Source organism: Hypomesus transpacificus, chromosome 11 (assembly GCF_021917145.1).
Source record: "Hypomesus transpacificus isolate Combined female chromosome 11, fHypTra1, whole genome shotgun sequence".
Taxonomy (NCBI): domain Eukaryota; kingdom Metazoa; phylum Chordata; class Actinopteri; order Osmeriformes; family Osmeridae; genus Hypomesus; species Hypomesus transpacificus.
The window spans coordinates 13,738,023-13,764,775 of NC_061070.1; the positions used below are offsets into that span (position 1 = coordinate 13,738,023).

Genomic DNA, 26,753 nt, shown 5'->3' on the forward strand with positions numbered 1-26,753 from the left:
CTGAACAGGAGTCATTAGAAATATCCACATTGATACGGTTTGTCATGATATGGGATTGTAACACTGCACTGATCTGTGTGAACAGTATCTGAGGGTTATCTTCTGTTTCCTGTTCACATACATCATGATTGTTTTAGAGCCATGTTTGCCAACTAAAGTTAAATTAGGTTAGACCCTTCTAAAAGACAAGTGTGCAGACAGAATTGGTATTTAATAAATACATTTAAATGTTATTTTAGGGGAAGTTCTTGCTTCCTATTTTGTATTGAAATGTTTGTACCGAGAAATAGAAGAAGCATTAAGAAAGAGACACACAGTGACAGAGGTGGGTGAGAAAGACAGCTCACCTCTCATTGTGGTTAGCTTACATAGCTAAATAAAGTGAGCGGGTCAGACTCACTCTTCCTGTCCCAGACAGCTCAGCAGAGATACTGTACAGCCGCCTCTTCATAAACAAGAATGAACGTGCCAACCAGGAAGGAATGTGAGGGCTTGAGTCCAGCTCAGGTGTCCTTGTTGCTGTGTCAGGTGAGTGGGCCCAGGGTTCCGCTGTGTGGTAGTTCCTATGGAACTCAACATATTTTTTATTCATATTTTATTCTGGTATGTGCTCCATAGACAGACTTCTCCTGTATCACATAAAGAGTATGATTGCATGAAAACATGTTGTTTTTAGAATCAAATGGAAGACTGTGCCGTTACAATTAAAAGACTGAAAATTGATGGACGCAAACTATTGGTAAGTTGTTTTGTACACTGTTTTTCAGGAAAACATTCTTAGAAAATTTCCTCAACACAATTGTTAAACTGCAAACATTATTCGATAGCACAGGGCACATAATTATGGTTGACTTTTGGCCTTGTTATTCTAATGGTTTTGTTATTCTAATGCTATCAAAAAAAGACCAGAGATAATTCCCATGCGTTTTTTAGCCCAACATGCCCTCGGAAGGAACAAAATAATTGCAAGCTCCTAATGCTGGTTTTGGCCAGTGCTGCAGAACAAAACACAAATACTTATTCTTTTTCTACTGTCAATTAACTTTTTCTTCCAGAGTGTTGAGAGGGGTAGAGAGACCAATGATTTTGGTGCTGAGGTCCTCCCCAAACCCTCAGGATGTAGGCGTAGAGTAGACGCAGAGTCCCAGCGTATGGGGGTTGATTTTAGACAGCAGCGTCCCAGGTCCCACCACAGGGTCAAAGTGTGGACTCAGCAACCCTTTCTAGATGTGATTGGGACTTGGACAGACTCTCTTCAAAGCCATGTGAGAGCCAAGCGCCAAGGCCATGCAGAGTGAAGCTTCGAGGTATTCAGAAGGGTGGTTTTCAATATGCAGGACTGGTTGTGGGGCTTGGGGCTCTTGTGTCTCATTCAAAGAGCAGAAGAAACTGTCCATAAATAATTCATAGAGGGAGAGAGTCTATGAGGAGGCACTGGGGCGAAATACTTGATATTTAATTCAGTGTCAAAAGGCTAAATCAGATTTTAGGCCTATGCTTTTTTCCTTCCTGTAAGAGGATGAGTTGATCAAGCGTGTACCCTGCGTTGTGAAGCAGGTGATGGCTTTAATACCTAGGAGTCTGACTGATTAACAGATGTTTCAATAAAAAACTGCCAGTTAAAAAAGTTCACATCGCCAGAAGCCCACTCCATCTTTGTAACAGCGCACAGCAGTGTATGGTTCACTTGTTGAGAGAAGGAATTCATATTCTACAGTATTTACTGAACCATATTGTCTGTTAACACATTAAATAGACAGATGAGTGATCCTTAACAGTAACCTACATCCAAATATCTTTGCATTATTCAAATAAGGTTAACCATCTTAGGGTCAGGACAAGTAACATTTCACACCGACTCAGAGTAAGAACACAGGAAGACCATTAGGAACCTTTCTTTGAATAGAGGAAATAAATGAGAGAGAGCAAATGAGGACCGGGGACAATGAATTATGAATGTCAGGAAGAATACATTATTTAACAGGATTCAAAGCATATTTTATGTTAATCATTTTAGTTTGATTTCACCACGGAAGTCATGGCAACTGCCTCCTTTCAAAGTAAGTTGTGACAATGTACTGTAGACTGAAAAATACAGAGGGATGAGATACTAAAAAGTACTAGTTAACAATGACAATAATTACCCTGAGGTGGGGGACTATAAAGGAATATGAAACAAAGCAATGAAGGTCATTCAATTTGACTGTAAAATTAAAACGGAATGTTTTATATTTTTTGTGAATGTTTACTGTGGGTTGTTATGTGTCCATTGGAGATATGATGCCATCTAGTGTTGGAGGTGATACAGTCATATATTGCAACCATTTTTATCAACAACTAAAAATGTGTCCTGGTTTAGAATTGCATGTATCAAGTCATTTTGGGGGAATCTTTCAAAAACATTATTTTAGTTAACAGTTTATTTAATCTGTTTAAATTTGAACAGAATCTTTCCAACCATGACTTGAGCAGTTTCAGTCTTATCCACCAACCGTGAGTAACAATTTCTTCTGTCTCTTTTTTCTCTATTCTATCTTTTTTCCATTCGATTCACACGACTCTTACTGTGCGTTCTTCCAATCCTTGTTCTGGTTCCCCTTTGTATGGTTAATAATAAACCGTTGCAATAAGGAAGTTGCATAAGTATTTCAAATGAAAGCCTCTTACAGAGGGTGACAGTTTAGTATCGCAGGTGGATTAGTGGTTGTGTTGTTGTATTATGAGCTTTTTCTGTTTAATCTGATTGACCGGAGATTAGAACCTTCATCAGGAACTTTCTTGTTTTATCTGTGACTCATTGTACATTCTTCCTGCAACAACCATAGACCTGCAGATGTTTTATTCTGATAAACATAGTAGCATGAGTCATCTCCCAAGGTATGTGAAACACAAACACACATGTGACCAGGGGAACAATAAGACAGCATTTCAATTGTGAAACTGGTTCTTATAATCCTTAATGAAGTACATTGTCCATACGGTGTGCACAAGTGTCCTACTCATATAGTGATACAATGTTATGCTGGCCCTTTAAGATTTATAAAACATATTTTTTTTTTTTTTTTTTTTCAACACAATTGGAAATCTACTTCAAATGTACTGATTTTGTACAGTCACATACTTGACTGCTTCAATGTGTGTTAGTATAGAATGTTTGTAAGTACACTTTAAGCATCATGTTTTTTGCTGGGTTTTTTTACCTCACTTCTAGCTATAGCTTTATTGCTTTATAATGCTAAAATGTGGCCTATGTTTTGGTATACATACTATATGTACTATTGCCAGGTGGTTTGTCTTTTTGAACATTTGAGGACCTTTAAGGGTTGAGTTGGAAGTTTGTCATTTCTACATCTGCAATGCGAACACATACGAGTGGTTATCACTCCCCCGTTCAGATGTTTCTCATTCTCACTCGCTCAACTTGTTTCTCAAGAAGCATTTGTCATGGAGATGTGTTCACTGTGTCTTCTACTGTATCAGCAAAATAATGTTTTTTTTTTACAAAAACCTGTCCTACTTTACACCGCAAGACATTGTGCTCTATCCATGAAGCAAAAGCAAGCATGATGCAGGACTACTCTGTCTCTTGCAGATGTTCTACTATTTGAAGAGTAGCATGGGCTACTTTATGTAAATACTCTTGTTTGACTGCCATTCAAACAAGTCTCTAGTATCTATAGTGCTGTATAGCCACTTCATCAGATGACAGACTGTTCATCCCACACATGAGTGTAGGTGCAAGGTCAGCAGCTTTTTAAGAGCCGCAAGTGAGTAACACTTGGATGGAAAAACACATACAAATGTTGGTGTGCTCTGTGTGGTACAGTACAGTTTTCTGATCATCGGATCATGGCAGACTGAGAAGGACAGAGGGAAAAAAAAAGTGATTGTTGGTGTTTGTCTTCCCGTCCATTGTTAGTCAGGGGTGACAGAATTGGGTGTGTCCGGGTGGTAAGTCAGAGCAAACTGCCTGCTGAGTTCAATTAGATGTTACAGAATCTGTGGAGTAGAGTTTACATGAGGAGCTTGCATGGGCATCAGCCTTATTGAAATACAGTATGGAGATGTTAAGCAGACTAACTGTTCCTGCAAGTAAAAAATATCGGTAAGATCTATTAACTGATACTTATGCCAGAATAGTCATTTTAACTATTTTAATAGTTATTTCTGTGCTTATGGGATTTTAATGTTAATACTGTTTGAGTATTCATGTGTACATTATAAAATATGTTTCTTGTCAAAACATACAGTATTACATTGTACTTAGATTGACTGTTTGTTTCAACACAGATGAAATTGTTAGTTACACAAAAAGGTAAAGTAATAGGTGGGTGGCAGAGACTGTCTAAAGGGCGATGACAGTACACATTACATGTCTTAAACCTGTCCACTTGGCTACATCAAACACTTGTAATCATGTGTGTCTGCCTGTCTGTTTTGCGCACGTATTTTTGTCTCTTTTTTGTCTCTGCGCACGTATGTTCACAGAAACCCAACTTTACAATTATGAATAATATGACAAAGTAGGGAATTGTGTTTTACTTAATGTAGACACCAGTTATCTTTTTATCGGTTAACTGATATTGCAGATAAATACATTTCCAGATCTGCACAACATTTTATTACATATTTGACAATTATCACTTAAATGGCTCACGTTTGTGGATACCTTAGAAGGTTTATCATGTCACTTATGTTTTCTAGACAGCTTCAGAAGATGGTGCAGGACATCAAGAAGAACGATGGCAGTATTCTGGACAAATTTAAGAGGTCAGTCTCTATATATAGAAGTTCACATTTGTTGTGAACACATTGCTTAACATCATTTCTCCAATGCTCATCGTGACACATCACATGACACATTGTCTCCACTTCGGGGTATTTAGTGTCTTTGCAGTACTTCAAAAACCCTTTCTGCTAAACTTTTTGTCATGGAAAAAGGTAATTCCTCTTTCTTTAAATGTTTCATGAAGACACCTTGAATAAGGACCCTGTCTGAAAATAGACTAAATGAAAGTACTTCAACCATAAGTTTCCACTTAACTTCCCTTAAAGAGAAACCAATCATAAGTTATTGCATTACATTGGATGGTATTCTGACATAACAGGTAGTTGACTTCTTGCACACAATTTGATACTGTTACAGATTAAAAAGTAAACCTGCTCCAAAAGTACCTGCAAGAGACTATCCTGGTAAGAAGATTTTGGTTGGCACTTGGCACATACGTCGATGATTCATTGATCTTGAGTGTCAGTCTGCACAGAAAACACACAATCAACATTATTCAAATAGCTGATCTGTCAATGACCATGATCATCAGTACTTTGGGTCCAGAAGGTCGTTTTCCTCCCTCTGAAGTTGCACATTACACCTTTCACTACACAAGCAGTCTCTCGTTCACAGCTTGTTGGGCACTGAGTTTGTTGTCCATTATGGTGTAGCATGTTATGTAAAGTATGGATACAGCCTGCAAGGAGAGCGCAAACAACTACTAAGGGATGAGTATTCTCAATCAGGAAGACTGGCTAAACATAGCCAAACTTTATTGACATGTGTGTTTACAGGTGACCAAGATGACCACTGGTCTGATGATGAGTTTGTGAGTATTTACACAGGCTTTTAGACTATAGATCACATTCTCCATAACTGACATGACTATTCATTGAAACCTTGTGGATCACCTCACAGGAGAGTGACACGTACGAGGATCCACAGGAAGACCAAGATGACAGCTATGAGCCTCCTCCGATTCACAGGGTCTTCACCCCCAATCCCTCCAACACCTCCTTCCCAAACGAGCACTACCTCGGTCAGTACCTGTACACAATTAAAACCCCTCCAGCAGAAATGAAAGCTGTTTTTTATTGATAATAGTTTCCAATCTGATTTTCTTGATTTTGATAACTGAGATCTTAATGAATGGATCCCAAGAGTTTTAATGTAAAGTACCCTCTTCTCGTTATAAAGAAAATGCTATCTATTTAATTATTTTTTTAATGACCATAGTAGGTAGAAAATCAAGAAGAACTGAACCCAGTAACTCAAACTGACAGACACAGGGTAGTATTGTGTTATGCAAATGCTGATGTCCTGTTTCGACTTTTGCTTCTCTTTTTCAGACAGCTGCCACCGCAGGCCAAGTCCCTCACCCCGGAAGCCCACCGGCCCACAGAAGACCTCCAAACCCCTGCCGCCAAAGCCTCAGCAGGCAGACTGCGATCATGTAATTCTAACCTTTTTTTTGTTGAAAAGGTGTTGGGTAGCACACATGGAGTTTCTATAGCGCTGTGAGATGCTGCATATTTAGGAAACAGACAGTGACTTGAGGCTAACAAAATATTTGTTCCCTCTGTCTCCAGGAAGACAAATCAGAAAGTGAAGAAGACAATTATATTGAACCCACAGAGAAACCTGCAGCTCGTAAGCAATACAGACGAATGATCTATAGACAACAAAACTATACAGTATGCAGCACGTGCCTCACTGATCTCTAAATGCAAGTGAAGCAACTAATGTAATGTATTAATTAAACAGACACAATTCATCAAAGTTATGTAACACCAGGAACACGTGTCAGCCATGTGTTTTCACTTTTCACTTTCTAAATTTGACGTGGAACCTTTTATCAGAACCTCACATCCATGGAAGGACCAGAGCAGTGAGGAACAGTTCCTCTCCCAAGCCTCTTCCAGAGAAGCCAGACTCTGGTAGGTCTTAAACACAAAGCTGACCAGCTGCCTAAAACATCAGACAGTCTGAGTCACAAACAGTTTCTCAAAACTGTCTGTGGTGAGAAAGGGCTAACTGCTGAGCTGTGCTTGCTCCAACCCTAACTTGTGACGTTTAATTATGTTCCAGATGTGTATGAAGTCCCAGGCTTTGAGGTGAGTCTCTAATCCAGCAAAACCGATGGCTTCTTTAATCGTAGGGTGAATTGGTAGTAAGGTCTGTAGAATTGTTCCTGACTTCTCTTTTTTGGGGGCATTTGTAAAGGAAGACACTCCAACAGCAAGCAGGTCAGTTTTTGACATAAATATGTTCATAGTTGATTTGAACATTATGAATATTGATTTTCACAATGGCTTCATGAAGTTGACCGTCCGACACCTTAAGTTTGTTGTTTTGATGTTTGCTTTAGTAGACCCTCAGGTCTTAGAGCTCCTTCACAGACTCTACTACCGAAGGCCAGCCCCAGGTAATAAGGAAAATGAACAATAATGTCTAGACCAAGAGCTTTTACGGTGTTACAATAAATAACATGACTGTCTCCGCCTAGATTGCATATTAGGAAACCGCAACTGTTTCCCGCCAAAGTAAGTGTTTTGTTTGACAAATGAGAAATCTACAATGAGATGAGTATAAGTTTAAAAAAATATGTAAAAACATGAACTCAGCAAACCTGAATCCTGCAGAGGATTCATGTTTATTCTATGTCATTATCCAGGTACAGCAGCCAGAAAATGATGACTATGAAGTTTGTGACCGAGATGATGGTACGTGTAAACGTGTCCATTTGAATTACCAACATCTTGGAAGATGTTCTAAATGATTATTTAAATATTTCCACTTGGACTCCAGCCAATGTTCTATGTAAATCTCTTCTTTTTTTACCATGATGAGAAGCCAAAAGCAGAAGCTTGGTCATTTATGCCATCTAGTGGATGGCTGAGAAAGGGAATCATTTGAACCACATCAACAACAGGGTGTGATATACACTTATTACATGAACATATTTTCCTGTAGACGTTAAACCCAATGAAGAACCTACACGTGTTGCTCCAAAACCACTGCCCAGAGAGCCGTATGTATTCTTCACTTATAAATGACAAGATTCTACGGTTTGGAATGTTCAATACTAGAAATGTGATCTAATGAAGCCTGTCTGTTCTAGGCATGCTGCAAAACCCTCCATCTCAACAGTAGGTAACCATTAAGACCATGGATAATTAAAATTAATATTTCGTTCTAAATAAAATGAATCCATTTGGTTTGTTTGATGTTTACATTTACATTTAGTCATTTAGCAGACGCTCTTATCCAGAGCGACTTACAGTAATTACAGGGACATTCCCCCCGAGGCAAGTAGGGTGAAGTGCCTTGCCCAAGGACACAACGTCATTTGGCATGGCGGGAAATCGATCCGGCAACCTTCTGATTACTTGCCCGACTTCCTCACCGCTCAGCCATTTAACTCCTACTACATTAATGTTTATGTATGTTTATGAATTGCAGAAGCCATACTTACCACCCAGACAGCATGAAGGTAACTTGAGAGATGTAAAATCTAGGAGCTAATTTCTGAAATGATACTGTAAAACCTGTGATTATTCTACCTGCCATTTTGCTCAGTGTCAACACTTCCCATGAGAACCACTAGTCAAACACCCTCCACTGCATCACTGCCATCTGAATTCAAACGACCCAAGTGAGAAATCCTCCAAAATCAAGTCTGTCCACTGTGCTTGTGCCACACACAAATGAGATGACTAGCTTTGAACATTGTATTGTGTATTTACACACTATTTCCAGAATGCTTTGGCTTGGTAAATGTCATGCTGAGTGTGTTTTGTCTTCCCCAGGATTCCTCTGCCACAGCTGTTTAACTCCCCCAGTAAGTACAGACCTGAGGAGACAGGCATCACACTGACTCAGCAGGCTCCCAGTCACTGCCATAACCACTGCCTTTCTCAGAGACGCAATAAAGCTACTATATAGACCTACGTTTTTAACATAAATGCCCCATTCTTAAATAAAGTTGATTGTTTTGTCGTTGTACATGTTTTCTGATTCCCAGAACACAGGGTAAAGTTGCCAGAGGAAAAGGTTGCCAGAGGAAATGTGTCTATAACTGAAAATGGGTCAAAAGACGATGAGGTAATCAGAAACCGACTATATTTGAAAACAATTGATTTTGGGTGTTAGGTAACATGTCATGAGTGATGTCGGTGTCATGAGTGAATATCTGTTGAGCTGTTTAAGAGCATTTTTTTAGTGGAATGTTAGGTGGAGAACATTAGTGGACCAGAGTCTGAACCTTCTGTCATGTTGTTGTTTGTTCCAGGGGGCTGATGTCCTAAAGAAACCCTGGTACGCAAGTGCATGTGACCGCAAGAAAGCAGAGGATGCGTTGATTCGCTCTGATAAGGCAAGATTTCTTTTCCAGTGAATACTCAATCTGAGAATGGTGAAAGGTAGCCCAAAAAAATTGTATTGCAGTATTTCAGTGGATAAAAATGGCACTCTATAAAAGCTTATGTAGACGGGGTATTTTGTGTGTCAGGATGGGTCCTTCCTGGTGAGGAAGAGCTCTAGTCAGGACATCCAGCAACCCTACACACTGGTAGTGTTCTACAATAGTAGGGTCTACAACATCCCAATCCGTTACATCCAGGTGTCCCAGCAGTACGCTCTTGGGAGGGAGAAGAAAGGAGAAGAGGTATGTCATCACTGCACCGATATATAATAGGTGCTGGATTGGAGTACAATTCCTGCATTGAAAGATGTTGAAATATTGTGACTTTATCAGTGATCTTCCTCTCCATCTGTTCCCCAGCGTTTCAGCAGTGTCTCTCACATGATAGAGAACCATCAGAGGCATTCCCTGGTGCTGATTGACAGCCAGAGTAACAGCAAGGATTCCACCAAACTGAATTATGTGGTGAAGCCCTAGGCAGATGTTTAGTGCCATTGCTGAACAAACTGGACTCAATGCTTTGGAATGATTCTCTCCCCATCCACTGAGTATTTTATACATCTTAAATTAACAGTAATGAGAGTGGTGCTTCAAGATCCAAAGTTTATGGGATTCAACTAATAGACAATAAGTAGAAATGCAGTATTTTGCGTTAAATGAAAGTCTTAAGTGTTTTTTCAAAGTGGACACCAACACACATTAAGTGATCGTCATATCATTTGAATGTATTTATCTGTACAACATGAAATACTATGAGACGAGCCTGAACAAGATTAAAGCAGTCATTGTGTAAAAAGAAAAGGCCAGGCACTTGGTGAACTCAAATATTCTCTGGTCAAAACTGCACCTCCAACTCGACAATACTTGCTTTGAGAGATTGCACTGTGAGAGACAGATACATAGTCTAGATATTAAAGAAGATAAATGTGCTACATTAATTGTTTTGGATGCATCATCCCAAGGGACTTTACAGTAGGCCTGAGGAATCATAACAATTGACTCATCTGTATGAAGATTGTCATAGGCTGAATAAGGTGAGGCAACAGGAAATATTAACTGTCCCTTCTTAGCGCAATTACAAATCAAACTTATGATTATTTCAAGTCACAATTGTAATTTCCTTGAGAAAAATCACATTGTAGAGGATCTGTCTGCATTTAAAACCAGCTTTTATACAATAACTATACTCATCCAATGAAATTACAGACCAGAGTTAAGCTTTATAAAAAAGTATTCTTTGGACTGCTCCTGCTCCTATTGCAAGAATAACTTCCCCTGCCCCTCAACATATACCCCACATGAGTAATACTATACTAGAAACAAAAACATTTGGTATGTATTCAAATAAAAACTATTCAATGGCCAATCATCTGAATAGTACAGAAAAAGCCTATGGAATCCTATTTATACTTCTTCTTTGTGTAGCTTAGCAATACAGGAAACCAAAACAACTTTCCAAAACACATCTGTAACATATACACATAAAGACAAAGTATAGCCTACCCGTATACAATCCCTATATTTAATCCAATCTTGAACTCTGCGATAGAACCATATACAGTACAGTGTATGGGAGAGAATCCTCATGCTAGTTTACTGAAATCTACATATCATAGCTTTTAGACATAATACAAAGAAAGGGGTGTCCATCCCATAATAAGTTGATACTATAGCTGGGAACTTAGTCAAGGGGTAAACAACATGTCACAAAGATTTTATGTAGCCTATAAAATATCCTGAGTACGGCTCCATGCTGTCAGACCTCTTGTGGAGACTGAACTTATTTGTGGAATTGTCTGTATCATCACTCGAGAGGTTCCTTTGGTCCATCATCATGTTCACAACTATTCATCGTAGTGCAGGAGCACTACATCTCTCTGTCCAGTGTTGGTGACATTTTACGTTTCACAGCTCCGCCTCTTGCTTTCCATCAAATGTCTCTGACCATGACAGATCCACATCTCCTGGTTACTGAAGACCCTGCCACAAAACCAGCAATCGAACTTCAAAGGGGGATTGGTGTTATGGGAGTCTGCATCAACCACTTTGTATTTTTTCCTGCTCATCTTTTTCAGCTTCAGTTTTAGGATGAACCTCTCTTTAACTGTATTCTCTGGCAACATACATCGTTGAGAAGGGCTGCAGGACTTTGTTGAGTCACTTCCCCATGCCATCTCACAGTCCAGGGCTGATAGAGCTTTCAATGTTGATCGTGACAGCACCACCTTCTGGACCTCTCCTTGGTACCTGTGGACTACTTGCATGATATTGGTAACCTCAGGGATGTCTGTGTCTGGATGATTCAGCACTACCACTGGTTGGTCTTCATTTGGTCGCTTGATAAGTTGAGTCGGGGACAACGGCAGTAGCTTTAGAGTCCTCTCAGCATGTTTTGGGGCTGGCTTCCAATGGTGCATTGACACTAAGGCCTCCCGGCCTGGGCTTTGGCTTCTTGAGGTTTTGTTGGCTTTTGAGAATGGTTCGGGACAACCGTCTGAAGACGTCCCACTTGGTTTCTTTGCAGTGACCTTCTGCTCATTTGGTTGTGGCAAGGATACAGACATAGTTTCATGCAAGATGTGGCAAGGATCGTCTATCAAATGTGTTATACCTGTCAAAGGAAAGGTGATAGTACTTAAGTGTTTTTAAGTATTAGAAGAACAAAGGCCACATTCTACATACATGTGCAAAACATCTGTTTACTTACCCTTGGTCATGACAACCTGAGGTTGTGTGGTTAGTTCATGGTTTGATTTAGCTTCATCATTCCCATCCTGGTTACCTCTTATGTTCTTAGGACTCAAATTAGTGTTTTGAATCAGTGCATTCTCAACATGAGAATAAAGTTCACTGCGTTTTAAGGTATCTGAGGAAAACTTGGAATTGGTCTGGTTCTCAACTGCAACTAAACTGTTCAGGTTCACAGTGGTGCATCCTTCAGATGTGGTGTTGCCAACGTCTGTCTCAAAGGAAGGCAATCCCACCACTATTTCATGATGTGCCCTGTTTTCTGATGAGGACATAACACTGTGAACAAAATGGTTCTCGACATCCACCATTTTGAACCCCATGGCATTTGTAGTGCAATTGTGAGAAACTGAAGTCATATGTTGGGCCTCAAGGACACTGAAGTCACTCACGCTAAACTGACCAGGATTTGGGACTGGGCATTCCCTTTCTGTCAATTGGGATGAAGCTGTGAGGGCTTTTAAGATATTGAGTTGGTCAGCCTTGGTTTCTTTGGTCAATTTCAATCCACTCTTTTCTGTCAGTGCTCTGTGTAGAAATTGCTGTTTTTCCTCTAAAGTCATTTGGGGGTGGGAAAAACTGTGGTACTGTTCCAGCAAACTGCCCCCTACCACGAGGGAAGGACCTTGTGATGTCCACTGCATTTCCTTTACTGGGTCCTTCTTCAAAAATAGCTTTAGTCCTGGTGGTGGTTTATTTACTATCTTTGGTCTGAACGCCTTCCTCCTCCTACTCCTTTTCCTGTTAGCTAAATGTGTCTCATTGGTAGATTTTTCTTTCTCACTTGTCATCTTTGTCAACTTCAACTCCTCTGTCCTCTTTTCACAGATATTAGCATTCTGAGGTTCCTCAGGGTGTCGTCTCCTGTAGTCGCCATGTTCTTTTTGATCAAACCTCACTCTTTGATTCTCACCATCTTCCAGACTTTGATTGCACCCTGAAAACTCATTTTGAAAGAAGAGAGATCCGGGTGGGTTAGTGGGTTGGGTAAGATGGAGATCTAAATTAGGCTGGCATGTTTTTACGTGGGCTGTGGGACAGAAGACCTCAGAGCATGTTTCTGCAGGTAAAGTGTTTTGCTCTTCTAAAGGCATAACATTTAAAATAGTATCTCTTTTACCCTCCACCATTGTAAGCCCTATTGCCTCTGCACGATTCTGAGGCACATAAATCTTGTTTTTGACCATTAGGACAGTGAGATCATTGCTAGGATTAGATACAGGGCCGTTTTCGGACATTTGACATTGTGGAACATTTGAAAGTACAGTCTGAAGAGCTTTGGTCCACTTCTCAGTACCTGATTCTGCTACTACAGACCTCTCTAGAAAATGCCTGGACTCCTCCAAAGCTGTCCCTGGGTCAGATAGCTTGCAGTACTTATCCAAGAATTCTTTTCCAGGCAAAGATAGGCAGTCTTGTGACATCCAGCACATTTCCCTCGCTGCCTTTCTTGTCATTCTCTGCCTTGGTCTGGGAGTCGAGCCAATCATTGTCTCATTAATTTTTCTCATTCTTTGCTTGGATTTCTGACTTCTGTCTTCTCCATGGACAGTAGCAATATGCTTGGTGATAGTACAGTTTAGAGTTGATTCATAATCACAGAATGGACAACGGAGGGGTATTTTTGTTGCTTTGATAGGTTCTTTGCATATCATATCCGCATGACCTGACTGACCACCATTGTCACACATGGTCAAGCAATGTAGGTATATGTGCTCTAAAAATGCTCCCACATCACTTACAGAGAATTTGCACCTTTCACACAAGTACAGGCCTTTCACTTTGTGTTGCATATCCAAATGTGTAGTCAGCTCCGAAAGAGTCCGCTGCACATTGTCATTACATACGACGCAGCTGGCAAAAGTGTCCTTGTGGCCTAGAACGTGAACCTGAAGACAAGCGAGTTCATGTGTGTTAAATGTGCACATATCACAAGGAAAAACGGGTGTACTTGCTTGGTGCTTCAACTTAAAGTGTCCCAGTAAGCCTTTAGCACTAAATGTCTTGCTGTCCTCACACTCAGAGCACGTGAACCTGACAATATCTCCCATGGTGTTTATCCAACGTTTACTCTGTGTTGGCTTACAGGCAGATGTCATTTTCAATAAAGTCTGTTTCATGTGTTGTTCTCGATCCTCAGTTATCTTCATTGACTTGTGCTTATCTTCACTTTGCATAGTTGGGGGCTGATCAGCAGCCTTCCTGAGACGCAATCGATTGTGCCAGTTACTATCCTCTGCAGCAACTTTTTTTTTTTTTGCAGTATGGACACCACTTTCAATCCCGGTTGAATCCATGGCAATTGAGGCTCCTGTAACAAAAAAACTGGGTCGTCAACAAAAGTAACAAAAGTATGCAAGAAATATTATGTAAGAAAGGATTTCATTTAAAGTCCCATTTCATTTCAGCAATTCCACCTGTTGTTACAAGCCTACCTTGCAATGGGTGTTTAGGATAGTTAATTAATGATTTATTTCACTCAAATTGGATTTTAAACCAAATTCAGAAACATAAATACATGTTTAAAATTCCTACATTTTCAAAAGTATAATGTATCCTAAATGTATGTCTTAACAACTATAACAGCAAGGATTTAATGAATAGTGACACAAAATGGCAAATGAAATTTACTTTGTTTGCTCTGCTGCCATTTCTGTGTCGCTTGCGTGACCAAAACAAAGTGGTTATTGCCTTGAACTTAGAACAAACGCATTGTAGTTTATGTAAGTTTTCTAAATGGAATATACTACGTCACCCATATTACGAAACCTAATACCCATCGATTAAGTTAGCGTTATTATTTCGAATAACTGTAGTCCAGACATCACACTTAGTTGAATCGAATTAAATAGCCTACTGTAGGCGGATGAGCTTGATGTGAGAAAACAGCGCGTCAAACTATGCATGACACAAAGTTCGAGTTACATCGCAAATGAAATATGATTTCTCAAGAGATATCTAGTATGCATCCTACTTCAAAAGCATGCTTAAAACAATATTTCCACACTTTGTGGTATTACCTTTCCTTGGTGAGGAGCTTGACAGCTCAGCGAGTGGCAGCCATGATAGTTTCATCCGGGGATTACACTAAACTGTAATTCATCTGAGTGCCAGAAGAGACTGACTAGAGCGCATCACTGCATGTTCCCATGCCACAGAGAGACAACCAAAGTGGAATATGGGACTCTTACTATACAAATTGTATTTGCATAAATATTTTCTGGTAGAGGAAGAATGTGTTTGACAAATGTCATGTGACTGAATTCTTGAAAGTTCAAGCATGCATGCCTGGAAAAAACCTTCGAGGTGCAGTGGCCTGTATAGGCTTTTATATATTTTATTTTATAAAATCAGGTAGGCCTAGGCACTCAAAACCATAAACCCCGAGTGATAGGTGTCTAGAGTAACTTTATATGTAGGCTGTGTGCAATAAACTGTGTTATGTATTGACACTATTCCCTGAATATTGACAGAGATCTTTTCCGAGGCTATTACCAATCTGAACCACGTCTGATGGATCCCCTCCAGTGATTGGATGTATCTGGATTCTAAGGGGAGGTTCCCTTAGCAAGAACTAACAATATCGGGACGCTTTCAGGTTCTCCCTCTTTAACCTGTTTTAAACAATAAAACAATATTTAATGTCAATTTAAAGTGAATCCTACTCTAAGACCGTAGCTACATGTGCGACGTGGGTAAGTTGATATGTAATGGAGTTGTATTCAACCTTCCTAACTTCGGGGATTTTTTTCAATTTCGCCAGCCCTAGTGTAGGACATAATCCATTCTCTGGAAATCTGAATCTTGAAAATGTGAAAAAAAAACTTCCGTAGACTACTCATCCATGTTGTCAATGTCCTCCATTGTTGAATGTTAATTTTTTAAGTTTGACTTCAGCTGTTACGCCCAACAAATTGCATTTAATCAAATTAGGTGCCTATAGGTGCCTATAGCTTTATAGCTTGCGAGTAGCCAACCGAACTTTGAGATTCGCTTTGGCGTTCATTTATTGTTCATCAGAGATTCAGTTAAATGGAGCTTGAGGGGCAATGGTGGAAAGGACAACTTGCCGGTGACATTTACCAGGCTCTGCGATACAAAGTAAGTAAATATAATATAAGCTGTGATTAATACACAACTCAAATCAAAAACAAGCTTCTGACGATCTATGTATACATTGATTTCAGGAGCTGAAGTTGCCGTCTTACAAATGCCAATCCCCCCAGCTCAACCTCAGGCGCTATTTTGCTGACCTTATTGCCATCGTGAGCAACCGCTTCAGGCTGTGTCCAGCCGCTAGACACCTCGCTGTCTATTTACTCGACCTTTTCATGGATCGCTATGACATTACAGTGCAACAGCTTCATATGGTGGCACTCTCCTGTTTGCTTTTGGCTTGTAAGTTAGTTTGCCAGTCATTATCAAGAATACAGATTTCTATTTAAATGCAAACGCGACACCATTGCCTGTTTCTCATGTAGTAAACGCTCCCGCTTTTACTCTGCAGGTAAGTTTGAGGAGAGAGAAGACCGGGTGCCTAAGCTGGAGACGCTGAACAGCCTGGGCTGCATGAGCTCCATGAACCTGGTGCTGACCAAGCAGGGCCTCCTGCACATGGAGCTCCTCCTGCTGGAGACCTTCCAGTGGAACCTCTACCTGCCCACAGCCGCACACTTCATAGAGTACTGCCTGTCTATTGCAGTCTATGAGGGGGACCTCCATGATGGCTGGCCCATAGGCTGTCTGGAGAAGACTGTATCGTACATGGCCAAGTATGCAGACTACTTCCTGGAGGTCTCCTTACAAGGCAAGGGCTCCATTTCATGGGATTTATGTTTATGTGATTATATTTATACATATACACACATACACACAATAACTGAAAGGTTTTCAGAAAGGACGAAAATAAAAAACGTTTTGAAACTGACTAAGACACAATTGAAAAGTCTGTGGCTATTGTGTCCCCCCCCCCAGATCACGCGTTCCTGTGTTTTGCCCCATCGTTGGTGGCTGCAGGGTGTGTGGCTGCCTCCCGCATCATCCTCCGCCTGTCGCCCACCTGGCCTCAGCGCCTGCTGCGCCTCACTGCATTCACCTGGGAGAGCCTTGTCCCCTGCGTGGAGAAGCTACTCATGTGAGTCTACAAAACATGTTTTCAATACAGTAGTTTAGAATTTTGTGTGTACATTCATGCGATTTTAAGAGACGGAGCTAGTGTAACTACTTGGTGGTTTTGTGTTATGTTTTAGTGCACATGACAGTGATATGAAGGAGGCCACCAAGCAGAAGTGCCCACCGGCCGGTCAGCAGCCTGGTCAGACTGTGTACCACAATTCTGGCCAGACGGCCCCAGTGGCTCAGTACCTTCACCTGTCCAGTGTCCAGTACCCCCAGCAGACCCTCCAGCCTGTCCTCGCCCCAAGCCACGGCTCTGCCACCTACCTCAACCACTCAGCCAGCCTGCAGGGTCCTAATGCCCCTCCACATAGCCACCCCCAAACCATCTCTGCCACTCTGGACAGCAAGGCTAACATTCCTAACAGGGCCTACCAAGTCAATATGCACTATACATGTGCTGCTCCTTGCTTTGACAGATGACCAATATCCAAAAGGTCCCGGAAGAAGATGGCAGACAGGATGTAATCCTTTGTCATTCAAAAGGCGTGTTTTTAATTTCACATGATAGATATTTCACTTAGTTAAGCTGATTTCCAACTTGGATAACGTGTCATACACAATGTGCAATAATATTACTCTGCTGTATGCTGTTGCTAACCAGCTGGAGTTTTGTTCCTATCTAAAACAAGGTGACTGAGTTATACTAAGCACATGTGTTTTGGGCAGATGACAGACTGATCACTACAAATGCTGCAGTTACTGCAGCTGTATTTAGAACCAACATCAGTTCTATATCTATTGATGCCAAGTTACCTCAGTGTTGAACGTCCAGTGTATTATTAGACTTCCTCTGTGTCACTGTGACGAGTATTTATGGGAATATTTAGCAATTTTTTTCATGGTGGGATATGTACATGTTTTTGCACAATTTTGCATTATAAACCTTTGGTTTTTCTTTATTTATGAGCAGTGTAATTTTGACGTTAAATGAATAATTTTGTTTTCTGGTTGATTTAATGAAAGTTTCTTTCTGTGAGTGTGTCATGTTAACAACTTTAAAATCATAGAGATGTAGCCTCGTGAGTGCTGTGCACTTACAAGACCGTTTATTTTATTTTATAAAATGCAATTTGTCAGTGGTGCCTTGTGTCTTTTATTTTGACGTACTAACACCATCAGGCGAATGTCATATCTATGTGTGGCTCTGAAAGCGCACATTATGTTGGAAAAAAAATCTCCAAAAGCAGAGCTTTTTTAATATTTAGGAAATGTGAAAACAAGCACTGGACTCTTGGTGTTCCCATTTGGCTGGGGAGGGCTGAGACACCTGGCCTACCTCTTATTCTTGGATCAGTGGAATTACATTAGATACTGTAGATCCTGAGCTAAACTCAGATAACCTAGAGACTGTAGATCCTGAGCTAAGCTCAGTTAACCATTGTAGGTGATGATTTTCTGTAGTCCCTCACTGAGGATTATAGAAGGCACCGTGCTGGTGTTTCACCAGCGTAGCAAGGAAGATCCAAACCGACAGGATGTAGTTAGGGTATGGGTGGACGTAGATACCCAGGGCGAACTCTGTCCCAGGTATCTCTGTGCTGTGGATCCGTGTGTTGTACACTGCCTCTATCACTGAACCCATGTTCTGATAGGCCAGCTGGATAGGAAAGCCAGACACCTAAAAACACAAGGGATCGTTAGGAGATTCTTCTCAATGACCACCACTTAGTCTGACTGATCTTATTTAGGCCGTTTCCTCTTGCAGGGGTTTTGTCTTTGGTTTCAGCCTCATAACCTTGTAGTTCTGCATGCAGTCCAGCAGGTCGTCCATCTGGGTCTTTATGGAGGACGAGGAGGCAGGGAACCTCTCCAGATGGGGCAGGAGCATGGAGAGCTTGGCTGAGCAGTGGTGGCTCCAGCGTGTGGGGTGGGGTCTCCTCCAGTCCATCACACAGCTCTTTAGTTTAAGCTCCATCCTGGGGTGAGACGGGTCAGATGCACTATGTATTCCACAAGTAAGGGTTCATTCGTGCCACATTGTGACTGATGTTGACTTGGCAATCATTCTTTACCTTTTCTGAAGCTGCCAGACCAGGTCCACATTGGGTGGATGATACCTGATCTCTTGTGGCTGAAAATGATAGTGAGGTTCTATCAGGCAGTGTGTGTATACAAATATGTAAGTGTGCTTCAGGCCATCTATGTATTTATTGAATGAATGAACAGGTACATTAGGAAGGTGGTAGAGGACATAACCCATGTTGAATTTACCACAGAAGATGATTCCTGCTCCCAAGCAGTATTGAACAAAGGTCTCCATGTGGTGTTTTCTGAGGTGTCGAACGTAAGGACACCAGTGTTCACTGCCCGTCGGAAGTTGAACCACACCTGAAATACTTTTCAAAATCAGAACTTACAGAACAAGCGTTTTCACATGACAAAACACAGTTAAATGTCTATAGAGTTAAATAGAGAAATGGATGGTGTACACATTGTTGAAACGAGAAATGAGCAGTCTTGGTAGGTGTCTTACGTTTTCTCCATTGACTAAGCAGTCCACAGAGCGCAGGGGACAGAAGGAGTCTGAGGACTGGTAGTGTTTTCCATCTCTAGGGTTCCACAAGGTATAGCAAGCATGCTCCTTGGTAAGGACATAAGCTGTCTCCCCCTGAAAATGCAAGTTCTCTTTTGACATAAATCGAGAATCCTTCATCACAGTTATCACATGCTATACAATGTACAATGTGGTGCCTTTGTATTGTGTTTCCTAAAAACCTTGGAGCGTTCATCCTACAGGGTCATTGGATGTTGTATTGCATAACGATCAGATAAAGAAACTCGTTTGGTTACCTCCACGACTGATTTTCCCAAGACAAGCCATGCCTTAGTGTGGAGATGACAGAAGAAGTTGCACAGGAGCACAGCCAGACTGACATGGTTTCCTGTCACCCACTTCAGGCATTGCTGTCACAGAGACGCATGGGCACAAGATTAGAATAGGACTATAACTGAATAGATACAGAACATTCCAGAATGTTTCCAAACTGGTTTACCTCGGATGTGAACCACATGTCTCCACAGTCTCCAACATCAGAGGGGAACGGCAGGACAGGAATCAGGGACACAAAAGCTGCTACCCTCTTCTGAAATAAAGAAAATGTCATTTGATAGTTTTCATTCAAGGTATTTAGGCCATATGTGGATTGAGCACTTTCTGAACTTGAGTTGAACAATGTTGTGGTAGATCCTTACTAAAACAGACATGAGACTCCCTCCAGGGACATCCTGTAGTACTTCCTCTGGAAGAGGAAGTGGCCTGAAAAACCTGGTAGCCAGGACCAGTCTGCCCTCACTGCTCATCACCATGGTGATGACACGCTTCCTCCCTCCAGCTGCATCTCTGCACTGCTTCTCAAAGTCAAAGGTCCTGTCCAGCAGCCGGTCGTCCTCCTCAGTGGGAAACTGAAGATGGACACGATCAAGCAATAGTGTGGGAGAAGTTTGGAGACAAATAACATTTTATAATGACTGTACCTGCCAAAGTTGTCTCTGATCTTCATCCTATATGAGATGAGAACAAATATTTCATTAAAATATGAGGTGTATGTATGTACAATGTGCCCTTGTTTAGTTTCACATGCAAGCACGTTACTGTAACAATATCTTGCCTGTAGCCTGGTGGTGGTGTCTGAACAGAGCGAGACGGGTGGATCCAGGGCGATGAACACATCCAGGAAGCTGTTGTTTTCATCCATCTGGATCTGTGTACCGTCCTCATGAGGAAAATCCTCCTCTGGCCAGGTATAGCCCAGCAACATCACAGGATTACAAATTCTTAAGGTCTCACACACCTGTCCCAGTGCACAACAACAACATGTTTGGTTGGATATCGTGTTGTTGTCCACTCATTCCTGAAACAGTGGTTTGTGTGTGTGTTTGTGCGTGACCTTCGACTGCTGCAGTAGAGTTCTGAAGGGGATAGTGACTGAGCCCAGCCACTGTCTACCAGAGAAGCCCTGAGTGCCACAGCCCCTTAGTGTACTGCTCTGAAGTTGGATGGTATCGTGTACAGCAATGAAGGCAAAGACATGGGCACAGACAGAAAGACCAAGAGCTGTGATCAGAATAGAGCGATGTTACGCAACGTACTCCACAAAAGCACTCATGGGAAATCAACATGAAAGCTTTTTGTAAGTAGCTCAACTATGTGAGTCATTCCAAGTCTAGTCCTGTGAGCTTAGAAACTTTAGTACCTCGATGACTTGAAATGAAAGCTCATCAAACAGATTGATGACAATGTTGTCCAGTATTTTGGAGAGACCAGCTCGACTGTAGTCATTACCTTCGGATCTAAAAGAACATGTTGTTTGGGTTTTAACTGGATTACAATACATTACGTATAGATTAGTTATGGTACAGGGCTAGTACATAATGGTGTGTTATACTTCAACTGCAGAGAGAACTCTTCCCTCCAACAGGGGCTGGGTCCCTGCTCAACACGGCTCTCATAGGTCGTCTCCTGAAACCTAACCTCGACGAAGGGCTGAACCTGAGCCTGCCACAACCATAGAAGACGCTCATCTGATCCATGCCATCAACTGATCATGTGACAAACTGTCCATTATGTGCTTGAAGATAGGTGGTGCAAATGGCATCGAAGGGTTAATAATGAATAGGGTGTTGCTTTTTATAAAGTAATACATCTCACTCTTTAGAATCTTGTAAACACTGAACTATCTCGGTATCCTGCTGTCGTAACAGTCTGTATTACTTTAGAAACTCTTAAGGTGGGTTGTTTTACCTGTGACATCACCTTCTCTGTGTTGCGTCTGATGCTGTGACTACTGCTCGTCAGACCACAGCATGAGCTCCGTGCATGCATCTCCCTGAGGGGCAAAAGAACAGAATCACTCATACCTGGAGTCTCGGTCCAGGACTGCAGAAACGGAACAGAAGGTGGCTAATCACTTGAGGTGGGCTTGTAGCCGAACGGGGAGTCCCCTGGCGTTGTTGACTGCAATGTTCATGTTCAGGTTCCCATTTGTGACAGCGGAGGGGCTGGTTTTCTCACTCACTGCCCGCTTCGAGTTCAAAGGTCGTGCTCGTCGGAACATGTCCCAGTTGAAATCTCTAGTGGGGCGGACACTGACTGTGAGAACAAATATTGTGATCTTTAACAAAGGCTAGGACTAAGCCCCACTTGAGTGGTTGGGATGAGGGTTAGTACTCTGTGCTTCCTCAGCAGCTGTATATGGCGAGACATGATAAAGGGCCTTGACAGTCTCGATGCTCACATGGTTGAGTCTTCGGCCTGGTGCTCCTGGACAATATCAGAGAACTTGTATCTCCTCTTCAGGGTCAAAAACCTTTCTCTGGCTAATCTGAGTATCTTAAAAAGTCAGAACAGCCACGTGACAAATCATTTGAAATGGTAAAATGTAAGAAATCCACTAGCTCTGAGCACTAGCACTACCTTTTCCACGTTGCAGAGAGATTGTGTTCTCTGAGATGTTATATAATCTTCATCCACAACGGACGAATGAGAAGAACCATCGTATCCCTGTGTACATAGGTTTTTGAGTTACAAAAATGCAGGACATGTGACAATTCAGAGAAACAAGTTAAAACCAGTTAGACAAAGCAGCAACGCCAGCGTTAGGGTTGGTTACTTGGAGCATGTTCTCTGTGATGTCTCTGTCATGAAGAGGGACAAGCTTGGAGGACACAGTGCCCGGGGCACGACAGTTCCTGAGTTGCAGAAGACGGAAGCGTCTTGACTCGTCCAGCTGCTCCTCTGTGGTGAAATCAAACTCCTCCTCCAGGGGGCGAAGACGGAAGAAGCCCAGCTTTCTGTCTCTCAGATCACAGGCCTTCTGCTCCAGGACACAAGGACATGTTTCACTGTACCACCTGTGCTTCCTGTTTTCAGGCCTTAGAAGGTATTGTGAGAAGGACTTGCTTTGTGTCACCCACCTTGAGAAGTTCGGAGAGGACCGTGTTAGCAGGGTGGTTGGGGTCAAACTGCAGATTTCTGATCCACTGCAGACGACTCTCATCGTCATAGGCTGTCAGGGCCCTGCAAGCAACGGATCATTCTCAGAACTCTGGAGAGAGCACCAAGGAGGGGCAGGCCTGTGGTTGGAGTAAGAAAGGCCAACTTTGTGGTACACAGAATGGGATGTTGAAAGTCACCTGGTGCAGCTGGGTTGTGTTGATGTGACTGCAGGTGCCAAAGGGAAGCCAGTATCCCCCACAGCCCAGGAAACACTATACATCAGCTTACCAGATGTCAGGAGATACATCACAGGCTCATTCTCGTCTGGTTTGAATGGTAAATCTGCAAGAAGCCTCATTTCCTCAACACCTCATCGCAGTTGGCTTTACACTCACTAGCTTCTCTATTGCCTTCCTACAAGGTAGAGAAGAACTCACTGCTTCCCACGCCCTCGTAGTGAGACCTGACCACCTGGTCACTGCTGAACTCTGACCTCTCCACACAAGCACTGCTGGACACCATGTTCCTGTTTGGAACGGGAACAAACACCTTGGCCAAAAGAGTGCATTTACTCCTTATTGTCTCATAAATCTGAAAACAAGGAAGTTGGAACATTGTTGAGCTTCTTTTACAATACGCCTGTCAGCTGATTCCACATAAATATCCTTCTGATACCTCCAGGGTGATGTTTTCTGGGTTTGTGCATGTCTGCAAGTTGAACATTTGTTTGATGTCCACTTTGAAGTCATTATTTAACACTGCTATCTCAGAGGTGGACACGTGCTTTCCGTTGTAGAAGATTCTGATTGATATTCTATGGTGCTGCAGCTTATTTCTCCTCTCTTTTTCATCACTGGAAAGTGGAAACACACAGTACAGTAAGAGATGCACATGTATTAGCTAACACCAAAGCTTTCTTACTGAACTGGTAAGAAACAAATCAATAGGATTTATAGCTTGGCTTTCCCACCAGGGACATCTTGAGGTAGGAGTGATCACAGCAGTCCTGGTAACAACAGGAATCAGGCCTGAGTGCTCGGGTCTCTGACTAACAAAAGCCTGCACTCGTGGGAGCTGTCGTTCCTCATTCTGAGTCATCTGGAGCTCTTGACACAGGATTTGCTCCTTGAATGTTACGTTTTCATCTGTATAGACCAATGGCTGGAAGTGGATGTTTATGCACAATTGCAGTAACTCAGCAACCAAGACACACAAACAGCACACTACTATGACAAACATGTTATGTAGATTTGTATTACCCTGTCGGTGTCTCCCCCTCCGTGGGCTGAACTGTTAATGCACCTGGGTTTCTCTCTGTTCAGAAGAAAGATTCAAAGATACGCCACCGTTATAGGGTTTCCTTCTGACGTGAGCATCTTCTACTTCTACCACCATGGTAGTACATCCAAACAGGAAGGCGTGTACCTGTGCATCTTTAGTTTCACAGTTGTGCTAACAAAGCCCTTCTTGTCCCTGAGGGCCTTGATGCATTTCCAAGCCTCCATCATGTTCCTCACCAGGGCAAGGTCTGTCTGCCTCTCTTTGTTAAAAGCAACACTGGTCTTTCTATAGAGTGAAAGAGAATTGCCAAAGCAAAATGTCAACAGACAAATTTAATTTGAAAAATCGAAACATATCGGTTCACATAAAATGCCGTCTCACCTTAATTCCTTTCTTAATTTCTTCAGTTTTGAGGGGGGAGCTGGAGTTTCATTTCTTTGTCTCAAAGCTATTTCTGACTTCTTTAGTCCCCCTAGCTAACAGTGTGAGGAAGAAAAGTAATGATATACTCTATAATCAATAAGTAATTAAACTTTGAAGTTAACGATTTCCCTAGATGAATGAACATCATGAACAATGATGCACCTTATCCTGCAGGGAGGTAGCGGTGTCCATTATCTCACGAGCTTGGTAATGCTCATAGAGATCCAACAGGCGTTGGGCAAATACATGTTCAGTGCTGAACAGGGGATGGTGGGTGAAAACCAGTTCAAAGAGGTTGATGTCAAGCTGCCACATTCCTTTGCACCCCTCAGGACTGATGGTTGACACTGTGTTTGTCACAGGCTGTCCAGAAGCATGGTGTTACATCCTTTTGTGACACACTTTCACCACATCCTTGATCATACAAAAAATCTAATGCTGTTCTATGACAGAGCTGCAACCATGAAAAGCCTCACTTTAATGTACACAGTGCTTAGACCAGGAGACTGGCTTGGGAAAGGGTCATCTACTTTGCATCTCCAATGCTTTTGTATTGGTTCATGCAGAGCCAACATACAACCATTTTCTCCAAACCAACTCTGACCCTAAAGAAAAAGAACATATGTTATATTGACCTAAAGGAAATGTATATTGACAGAACAGAGTGCATTTCAACCTGTTTTATCATCAGGTCCCTACATACGGTAGATTCAGGACTGAACTACAATCCGGTAGCATGCACACTCTGCATTCCTGTGCTTATTTGAACCATTGTGTTATCTTCGGGTCATTGTGACCGTTCAGTCAATGTGACCCCCCACATGTTGCAACAACTTTGCCTCATACAAAAATAAAGTGAAGTGTTTTCTTTTAATGGTCATTGTGACCCGAACGCAGCACAAGGGTTTAGCGTTGCATAACATGGTTTCGTAATCATAATTCTAAAGAGAACCATGAAAAGGCAGCTCAAAATGAGATTATGGCCCAAATGCATTTTATGTAACATGTCAGTCCACCTTTGTAAAATGGATTTAAATGAACTGGAACATGAGTCGTTTTGTTGTTTACAAGACCTTTTCTTGCTGTATTAACCGATTCTCCATTTTATTCATCATCTTCCATGGCACCTGGGGCCTCGCACCCACATACAGGCCTTCATCCTCGAGGAAGCGGGGGTTTATATTCCCTGGTACAGTCCTCATCAAGCGGACTGCATTCACATGGATTTAGGTACACCTATCAGCCTGAGATCATTTACATTGCAAATACATTCCAAAACACACATCCCAATTCACAAAATGGGACAAAACTGTGACTATATATCACCTGGTGAATCACTAGGCACAAACAGCAGTGTTGTATCTACTTCAAGATTCACAACTTCACCAGGAACAAGAAGACTGGAAGACTCCCCCACTTCCTCAATATGGATGACACTATCACTTCCTGTCTTTGTCATAATTAGAAGGGTATACTTTACTGTTTGATGACTGGTCGCAATACTATGGCAGGGGTATCTCATAACCCAATTACAAAGTAGCAAAATGTGAAGTGTACATGTATGAGAGAAACTGAAAGTGCTGGTTATAACTGTAAGTTACCTTTTGTAATGTAGTGTGAGACTGTTTCTTTTTTGGTTTGTCAGGATCATAAGAGAAGAAGTGAAACGCTTCCTCCTCTGAGTATACCTAAAAAAAGAAAGAAGGCATGCCACGTTATGAGAACTAAACCTTTTGGTCAAACTTGTAACGCTAAGTTAAACAATACAACAACAGTACCTGCTTGGCTGTATTCATTGTCTTTGACACTTTTACTGCCACATGTTTAGTAGAATGGGTCACAAATTTGAACTCCAAACTATATAAAATCCCAATTGAACTGAAGTACTGTACCATAAACTTAAGCTTCCAGATGGAGTAGCCAGATAACGTTAGAAGTTCAAATTTGCTAGCTGCAGTTGTTAGCCTGTTGACAATTTGTTTGGCCTGTTAAAT

At 41.7% G+C, this 26,753-nt stretch overlaps 4 protein-coding genes across 11 annotated transcripts; 2 read left to right on the forward strand and 2 right to left on the reverse strand.

The window, feature by feature from the left end:
• The first annotated feature begins 355 nt into the window (after window positions 1-355).
• Window positions 356-9,991, forward strand: blnk (B cell linker). 7 transcript variants are annotated; one of them, XM_047029484.1, is made up of 24 exons: window positions 356-528; window positions 677-739; window positions 2,447-2,493; window positions 4,705-4,770; window positions 5,147-5,193; window positions 5,566-5,600; window positions 5,690-5,810; window positions 6,121-6,224; window positions 6,361-6,421; window positions 6,631-6,708; window positions 6,860-6,885; window positions 6,995-7,017; window positions 7,140-7,196; window positions 7,278-7,314; window positions 7,446-7,494; window positions 7,745-7,802; window positions 7,893-7,920; window positions 8,234-8,264; window positions 8,351-8,426; window positions 8,581-8,612; window positions 8,796-8,875; window positions 9,063-9,146; window positions 9,282-9,437; window positions 9,555-9,991. In XM_047029484.1, the coding sequence occupies exons 1-24, from the start codon at window positions 460-462 to the stop codon at window positions 9,669-9,671; spliced, it is 1,545 nt and encodes a 514-aa protein (XP_046885440.1). In that variant the 5' UTR covers window positions 356-459; the 3' UTR covers window positions 9,672-9,991. The 7 variants fall into 7 exon arrangements, with proteins under 7 accessions (XP_046885440.1, XP_046885441.1, XP_046885442.1 ...); XM_047029485.1 differs by having other exon boundaries at window positions 7,143-7,196; XM_047029486.1 differs by lacking the exons at window positions 356-528; window positions 677-739 and adding an exon at window positions 1,937-2,060.
• LOC124473804 lies at window positions 9,784-15,046 on the reverse strand. 2 transcript variants are annotated; one of them, XM_047029483.1, is made up of 4 exons: window positions 14,963-15,046; window positions 13,260-14,253; window positions 11,902-12,879; window positions 9,784-11,805 (listed from the first exon to the last, which is right to left on the reverse strand). In XM_047029483.1, exons 3-4 carry the CDS (start codon window positions 12,731-12,733, stop codon window positions 11,093-11,095), a joined length of 1,545 nt encoding a protein of 514 aa, XP_046885439.1. In that variant the 5' UTR covers window positions 12,734-12,879; window positions 13,260-14,253; window positions 14,963-15,046; the 3' UTR covers window positions 9,784-11,092. The 2 variants fall into 2 exon arrangements, with proteins under 2 accessions (XP_046885439.1, XP_046885438.1); XM_047029482.1 differs by having other exon boundaries at window positions 11,902-14,253.
• Window positions 15,047-15,526: 480 nt separating this feature from the next.
• Window positions 15,527-18,170, forward strand: ccnj (cyclin J). The gene is made up of 6 exons (XM_047029062.1): window positions 15,527-15,637; window positions 15,963-16,043; window positions 16,130-16,340; window positions 16,450-16,749; window positions 16,917-17,076; window positions 17,192-18,170. The coding sequence occupies exons 2-6, from the start codon at window positions 15,975-15,977 to the stop codon at window positions 17,538-17,540; spliced, it is 1,089 nt and encodes a 362-aa protein (XP_046885018.1). The 5' UTR covers window positions 15,527-15,637; window positions 15,963-15,974; the 3' UTR covers window positions 17,541-18,170.
• Window positions 18,171-18,312: 142 nt separating this feature from the next.
• On the reverse strand, window positions 18,313-26,609 carry LOC124473531 (coiled-coil and C2 domain-containing protein 2A-like). The gene is made up of 30 exons (XM_047029061.1): window positions 26,538-26,609; window positions 26,361-26,447; window positions 25,236-25,364; window positions 24,922-25,122; window positions 24,718-24,812; window positions 24,481-24,621; window positions 24,315-24,369; window positions 24,026-24,216; window positions 23,731-23,908; window positions 23,493-23,646; window positions 23,253-23,397; window positions 23,034-23,136; window positions 22,730-22,933; window positions 22,534-22,620; window positions 22,355-22,449; window positions 22,029-22,190; window positions 21,862-21,946; window positions 21,506-21,615; window positions 21,314-21,410; window positions 21,008-21,106; window positions 20,729-20,911; window positions 20,595-20,621; window positions 20,313-20,522; window positions 20,114-20,203; window positions 19,911-20,024; window positions 19,594-19,728; window positions 19,332-19,448; window positions 19,133-19,191; window positions 18,856-19,036; window positions 18,313-18,738 (listed from the first exon to the last, which is right to left on the reverse strand). The coding sequence occupies exons 1-30, from the start codon at window positions 26,553-26,555 to the stop codon at window positions 18,526-18,528; spliced, it is 3,765 nt and encodes a 1,254-aa protein (XP_046885017.1). The 5' UTR covers window positions 26,556-26,609; the 3' UTR covers window positions 18,313-18,525.
• Window positions 26,610-26,753: the final 144 nt, after the last annotated feature.

Excerpts from the sequence above, each read along its gene's own strand:
- blnk (XM_047029484.1), top strand. The coding sequence starts at position 460 with ATGAACGTGCCAACCAGGAAGGAATGTGAGGGCTTGAGTCCAGCTCAG. Across the intron at positions 7,197-7,277 it reads CTACCGAAGGCCAGCCCCAG|ATTGCATATTAGGAAACCGC; the intron begins GTAATAAGGAAA and ends GTCTCCGCCTAG. Across the intron at positions 9,147-9,281 it reads CGTTGATTCGCTCTGATAAG|GATGGGTCCTTCCTGGTGAG; the intron begins GCAAGATTTCTT and ends TTTGTGTGTCAG.
- LOC124473804 (XM_047029482.1), bottom strand. The coding sequence starts at position 15,017 with ATGAAACTATCATGGCTGCCACTCGCTGAGCTGTCAAGCTCCTCACCA. Across the intron at positions 14,254-14,962 it reads AAGCTCCTCACCAAGGAAAG|GAGCCTCAATTGCCATGGAT; the intron begins GTAATACCACAA and ends TTTTTGTTACAG. Across the intron at positions 11,806-11,901 it reads TCAGGTTGTCATGACCAAGG|GTATAACACATTTGATAGAC; the intron begins GTAAGTAAACAG and ends TTCCTTTGACAG.
- ccnj (XM_047029062.1), top strand. The coding sequence starts at position 15,975 with ATGGAGCTTGAGGGGCAATGGTGGAAAGGACAACTTGCCGGTGACATT. Across the intron at positions 16,044-16,129 it reads ACCAGGCTCTGCGATACAAA|GAGCTGAAGTTGCCGTCTTA; the intron begins GTAAGTAAATAT and ends CATTGATTTCAG. Across the intron at positions 16,750-16,916 it reads CCTGGAGGTCTCCTTACAAG|ATCACGCGTTCCTGTGTTTT; the intron begins GCAAGGGCTCCA and ends CCCCCCCCCCAG.
- LOC124473531 (XM_047029061.1), bottom strand. Across the intron at positions 23,137-23,252 it reads ACACAACCCAGCTGCACCAG|GGCCCTGACAGCCTATGACG; the intron begins GTGACTTTCAAC and ends CGTTGCTTGCAG. Across the intron at positions 21,616-21,861 it reads CAGAGAAGGTGATGTCACAG|GCTCAGGTTCAGCCCTTCGT; the intron begins GTAAAACAACCC and ends TGGTTGTGGCAG.